The 6,566-nt window shown below is 41.7% G+C and overlaps 1 protein-coding gene across 1 annotated transcript in view; it reads right to left on the bottom strand.

Moving 5' to 3' along the window:
- Nucleotides 1–614: 614 nt before the first annotated feature.
- The window catches only part of DUSP10 (dual specificity phosphatase 10), a 39,402-nt gene continuing 33,450 nt past the window's right edge, over nucleotides 615–6,566 (bottom strand). Inside the window, exons 3-4 of the mRNA XM_044266799.1 lie at nucleotides 5,108–5,479; nucleotides 615–1,839 (exon numbers count right to left, since the gene is read on the bottom strand). Of these exons, the coding sequence (XP_044122734.1) occupies nucleotides 1,574–1,839; nucleotides 5,108–5,479 (638 nt within the window). The 3' untranslated portion in view covers nucleotides 615–1,573. The remainder of the gene's footprint in view (nucleotides 1,840–5,107; nucleotides 5,480–6,566) is intronic.

Below are 6,566 nucleotides of genomic sequence, written 5' to 3'. Positions count from 1 at the left end.
CACTCTCTGTGGTTAGTGTCACCCAAAAGATGTCAAGTGAACAAGTGACAAGGGGAGTGGCAAGAGGGTAGGGGAGGGACTATCCAAACCCTAAATGGCAGATGGTCACAAATATTTCTCAGACAGCCACTGGAAAGGTCACAGAATTCTAACCAATCAATCAGGCAGTGACCTGTCACCAGAACTCAAAGGCTGGCATAGAATCCCCCTCATCCCTCTAAGTGACTTCACCTGAGGTTTTCCCTATGCGGAAAATCGCATTTGCTGATGAGGGTAGAGATCTAAGAGAACAGGGGAGATGATAACCAGGCAGATTGATTACCTAAGCCCTTTGGTTTCCTTGCTAATTCTCTCTGCGTCACACTGGGATCAGAAAATATTTTCCCTTCCTCATCTCACTTTCCCCTTATAAAAACGTGTGTATTTCCAAGTATGTTACATGTACAAGTTACCAGAGGTAAGAGATGCTTGAACCTGAGTTGAGTTAAAGAGGAGGAAAAAAGACACATCCCAAAATGAGTTTCATTTATATAATGAAAATAAATTTGTACACAATCAACAGAAACACATCAAGTTTTTTTTTTTTGCGAAAAATATTTTTAAATAAATTTTTGTCCTTTTTTTTTTTTTTTTTTACATTCTGATATACATATGTAACAAGGTTTATGGCACTGTAACCAGAATCAAATCAAAAAAAAAAAAAAAAATTAAGGGAAAAGGTGGGAAGGAAAGTAATTGATTTTTATTGAATTCCTTTCTATCTCCAAGCTGGCAAATTTGCACTATTTGTCTATTATCGACTGCCAGCTCTAACTTGTTTGCACACTCAAAACACCGTATTATTGCACAAGAAGCCAGTGAAGGCATATGGTATAATGGTCAGTTCCTCGCTATTTCAAAAAAAAAAAAAAAAAAAAATCTCTTAAACCCAAAGGAGGGGGGGCGGATAATCCAGAGTATGAAACACACAAAATCAACAGTATCTTTTGTCTCTTTAAGAATGTGAAGGGTTCTTAGACCACTTAAGCTGCCCTGATTTTCTCTTTGCACCAGTGAGTACTACAGGGCTTGGTTTGGTTGGTTTTGTTTTTTTTTTTTCCTGTGTGGATGGCCCAGGCAGCTCTTGGGCCTTTGTGATTCAATGTCTTTTCGGTTTCTTACTTTTGGTTCTTTTTAATTTGTTTAAGTTGTAGGATCTTCGGTCTATGAACCTGCACAGACTATTTAATCATCAACTCTACAAATAGCTTAAAAGGAAAAGGGGGGAAGAAATGAGTTTTATCATATTTTTATTGTTGGCTTTAAAAAATTACTCTAGCTCTAGCCTCCCTGCTTTATCAGTTCGAGGGAAGGAAATCTCAACGGCATCAAAAGATAATTTCTTCTCACACTTGTGAAAAATAAAAAGTTTTTAAACAAGTTTTGTTTCCATTCACAAACTTGACCCCCATCTAAAAAAAAAAAGAAAGAAAGAAAAAAAGAAGAAGAAGAAAGAAAAAGGGGAAAAAAGAATCCATCCTTCTTTCTCTTTGTCTCTTAACGGAGACGAGTCATCCTTTCCTCCAGACTTGTGTCAGACGACCGTTTCCACGCCCATCAGCTTTGGTGTAAGGATCCGAGGTGTCACACCATTGTTTAGGTCTTCCTCAAACTCCAGTAACTGCCCCATGAAGTTAAGGTTTGGGGAAATAATTGGTCGTTTGCCTTTAACAAATTTATAGGCATCAGTCATGGTCATCCGAGTGTGCTTCATCAAGTATGCAATGACGATGGTGGCAGAACGGGACACCCCGGCTTGGCAATGGATGAGAAGCCCTTTCCCACACTGGTGAGCTTCCTCTGGGAAAGGAGATAGAAAGCCAAGAGGTGCAGGAAGGAAGAAAGATACGGAAAAAGAGAGATTAGCTTTCATCCAGACTTGACAACGTTCTCTTTTGTAAAGAGTAAAGAATAAATAAATTCAAATGGCTTTAAAACAAAGTATAATTTACTAGTTAATCGTATGGACTTATGCTGCAACCTCCAGAAGTGGCTAAAAGTAATATTAGCATGAATAAGAATTTACATTTCTCCAATTAAAGAGAAGATGGGGGGAAGGAATCATTCCTAGAAACAGTTCACTGCACAGGTGGTGGCCACTTAGGGCAGCCAGAGTTACAGCACAGTTAACTAGCTTGTGAAGCAAGCCACGGATTAAGTAGACCCTTTTGATAAAGGATGTTAATTACAATCACTAGGTTGTATGGTTTATCAAAACTCGTGTTGTTAACAATGTCTCTCCCAGCTGTGATAGAGGAAGAAAAAACAAAACAAAACAAAACATTTCTTTCTTTATATTATAGAATTGTTCTGTACAGGAACTGGTATTAAATAGATAAGGATTCCAGTCTTACTAAACTCTGAGATTGAGAAATAAAACCCAACTAGAAAGCAACTATGTTCAGCTTCTTACCAGAAAGGCCTGTTGTTGCAAATGTAGCTCAAGACTTGCAGCACTTAGGCACAAGGCATCACCTGCACTGAACTGTCCAACCCCCCTGCATCCCCAAATGCTCTTCCAACATGGCGGTGATGACAAAGATGGAGGAATTCTAATGATGGCCCAGAAATCAGAGCAACTGAAAGTAGCAATACTTTGTAAGTTTTCAGATACATTAGAAGCTCAGAGGAATAGCTTATGGGCACTGCCTAAACAGATTCTTAATGACACTTCTAGACCAAAAGGCGTCCCAAAGAAAGCATCCCTGAAGGAATATCAAGTAGATGATAAGTACGGGAGGGGAGTGAGAAGGAGTGATCTAACTTAAACCACTTTTTTTTTTTTTTTTAGCTTATTTATTTACTTAAGTAATCTCTACACCCAATGCAGGGCTTGAACTCATGACCCAGAGATCAAGGGTGCGTGCTCTTCCAACTGAGCCAGCCAGCTGCCCCTAAGTTAAACTAGTTCTATTGACTACCCAGCAGCGGACTGAGAAAACTAACATTATGCAAAGTTCCATCTTAAAAATCTGTGAATTAAGCTTACTTCTCATAAATAAAAGTATCTGAAGTATTTCCCTTTTGCAATTTGTTCCCTTGAGCACACACTATTCACTGACCTCTACTATGGACCACTGGTTCCACTACAGGCTAGTGTGAGTCACCTGACTGCCCAGAGCTTCAACCTCCCATCTACATACTGGGAGGAATACTCATTAACAAGGCTCAGGGAATGTGGGAATAATATCATCCAATTCAGGAATAAATAAATAGGCATAGTTAAATCCTAAGCATACACTCTGCTTAGTTTGTATTAGACTCTCAGTAAATGTCATCATGGTTGCAAAAACTGCTGCTTTCAGTTATCTAATGATATAACAACAAAAATAACATTGTGCCTATGCAGGCTGTGATGCCAAATTGTTCTTCAGGTTAAATGCTCTTTGTTACTTGTTTTGTTTTCCTTTTTAAAAAAATCAGATAAGCCTGAATAGCGTATGAGGAATGCAGAGGCCTTGCTTGAAATCCTGTTGGGACAAGCATGTCTGATGCTACTCATTAAATGGAAAACAATCTCTTAACTTCCCCCAGATGGAATTAAGTCAGATAAAATTGCAGTCATAATATCATATATCAACCAGAAAGCTCCTCATCTACTCGGTGACAAATAGTTCTTCCTCGGGGCTCAAAGTTTGATTCAAATATAATTAATAAAGAATCTAAGGTGTTTTGCAGCCACAAATTAGTTAGTTGCCATTCAGGAACTAACAGCATTGGGAACACTGTCCCAGCGTATTGTAGAAAAGCCCCTGCCTTGGAGTCAAGAGCTTTGCATTCTGCTCCCTTCTCCGACACTACAATTCTTACAATCTTGGAGAAGTCACTTTATTTTTCTGAATTCAGTGGCCACCCAGACTATGCTTCCAGACTGAAAAGTCCATGGTCCTGCATGGAAGGCACAATTAGCCAGGAAAACAGCTGGATGACGAGACCAGTACTGCCAACTCTACAGCAAATCCACCAGACCCAAGGTTTTGGTTTGGGGTTTTTTTTTTTTTTCCTGATAAAGGAGCACCAAACATGAGTGCATTCTTCCTGGGACAGAGGCCAGTAACAACCTGCTACAATATTTGAGAAAAGTAGTGGATCACCTTTTTGTGGTAATGAAAGTTGGAGTCACTTGAAAAAAAAACTGGAGCATCTGCTAGGTGCCCAGGTGTCCCCCCAACATGATAATTTGAGCCTTAAAACAGTTCAAGGCTATAGAAGCCGCAAAAATTAAAGCTAGGATTAGGGTTAGGTTGGTGGTTACTTCCTTCTGGAGATTAAAGTCTACTGTTGTTAGAATTCCACCCCTCGGGAACTACTCAGGCTACACAACCTGGTCTTTCCGCCTTTGGGGCAAGTCTTATGAAATCTAGTACCATCTCGCTAATGCTCACATTCACACCCTTCTGCTACCCAGTGTTTCAGAAGGGAGACAAAGCAAGTAGAAAGGAAAAACAACTCAGCCCTCCACTCCTGCCTCCCCTGTGCTGATGTGACATGTACAAGATGTTCACGACAGCACTGTTCTACTGCAAAACGTTCTTCACAAGCAGCCTTTCAGCAAATGTCACCTTTGCCTCAACCCCGCATAAAGAAGCTATCCCAAGTGCAGATGAATTCAGCCCCAGGTAAGGGAAAAATGGGCAAGTTTGGAAGTAGTATCGTCTTCACTGTATTTTACGTCTTGCAAGGCGCTGGCAGACATGGTAGACCAGATAGCCACAGCCCCAGCGCCCGCTCTGGCCTCCCGGGGCTTTCCTCTCCATTACTTCTTTTGAAATTCTGGGACAGAACATATCCATGTGCATCCCTACCATCTTTTCATTGAGAAGGAGAGGGATGTGGATTTCCCCACCAAAAGGAATCAGTTTCTTTATACCCATCCCAGGGGCTCCCATGCATTCGTTCAACAGGCCGTGACTGAGAAGAACACTTTGGCCACACCAGGTGGCAAAGCCTGAAAACACCCCAGAGCAGCTTTTTGGCAACGCAGGGATAAACCTTGGGCTTCATATCAAAGCAAAAGCTTTGGGGCAAGGAAGGTGGAAGACGAGAAGTCCCCTTGGGAGATAGTTACCGATGAACTCAAAAGCCTCTTCAAAGTACTGCCTCAGGTTCTGCTTGTTGCTGTCAGTAGCCGGCAGCCTCTTGTAGTTGAACAGGCCTTTCTCGTAGTGGTAGAGGGGCAGGTGAGTGGTAACGTTGATGACGTAGCCGATGTTCAGCCGCTGCATGGTGTCCAGGTCCTGAGCGTCCTGCTCATTGCCAAGGAACAGGAAGGGCAAGATGGGCGTCAGCTCCGCATTCTCGATGTCAGGGGTGGTGGGGATGGACTGAGGTAGCTTGCTGGGGGCTGCAGATGCGCCGCCCCCCACCTCCCGGCACTCTTGGAGCTGGAGGGAGTTGTCACAGAGGTTTTCATGGTTCTGCTTGAAACTGCTAAGTCCACCTGGAGCAAACACACAGAAAGTGACAATGACCATCCCTGGAACTTCAGAGTTGCAGAAAATGCCACTGTCCCCAGAGACATTAAGTGCATTCTTGCAGAGGCACACTTTTAAAAAAAATAAGATCAGAATAAAAATGCAAGGTCATTTGGAGATCCAGGACAAGCTTCAGAGGATCTCACTGCATGTGGCACTGTCACAATGTGGCTCTTTACACAAACCGTGGCATGTTCCCCTGGAAAGAGTTCATTCGCAGCACCAGGCAATTTTATCAGGAGCAGATTTGACCTGCCTCAAGGTGCCATATGCTCAGCGGCCTACATAGAACCTTGTACTTTGGGAGCCAGGGAAAGCATGGCCAACCTCCGTGGACAGTGTAGGCACGCCCTGCACTCTTCCATAAGCTGACCTCACCCAGAAAGACAAGTCAGCTTCCAATACGGAAGAGTGGCTATGGACAGAGACCTTGGAAGACCCAGATTACCTTGGCTATAGTCCCAGGAACACAACTTCTTGGCTCTGTGACTTAGGCAAGCTAATTTCTCTCTCTGTGCTTGTGGTTCCCCATCTATAAAATGAGGGTAATAGCATCTACCTTTTAGTGTGACTGGGAGTCTGGACTTAATGAATACAGGCAAAGTGTGCAAACCACCACCCCATGAATAAGTCCAGCAGTGCTTTGAGGAATAGAGCTTAAGAAAGTGACCTAACTTCCTTCTATTTAATCTAACTTAAATATCCAGCTAGATGTACAAAGAGGTTTATATAGCATTATCTGTTTTACAGAAAAAGCCAAGGACAAAAACAAATCTTAAAAAATGAAAAGTTATAATTTTCATCCAATGGAGTGTTATATAGCCATTAAAAGTTGTGAAAGGAATATGGAAACAAAGAAAATGTTTCTATATGTAATGTTAAATGAAACAAAGCCAATTCAAAAACATTCACCATACTTGTGATCAAGAACTAAAAGACCATGCAAAAAAGAGCACTTGTTTAAGGTAGGAAATTTATGGATCACAATTTCTTTAACTTTTTCCTTTAACATTTGTTAGATGTATCATACACATGCAGAAGCCCAAAGGATTA

Source organism: Neovison vison, chromosome 10 (genome assembly GCF_020171115.1).
Source record: "Neovison vison isolate M4711 chromosome 10, ASM_NN_V1, whole genome shotgun sequence".
Lineage (NCBI taxonomy): Eukaryota > Metazoa > Chordata > Mammalia > Carnivora > Mustelidae > Neogale > Neogale vison.
This window is presented reverse-complemented; position numbering and strand designations above follow the sequence as displayed.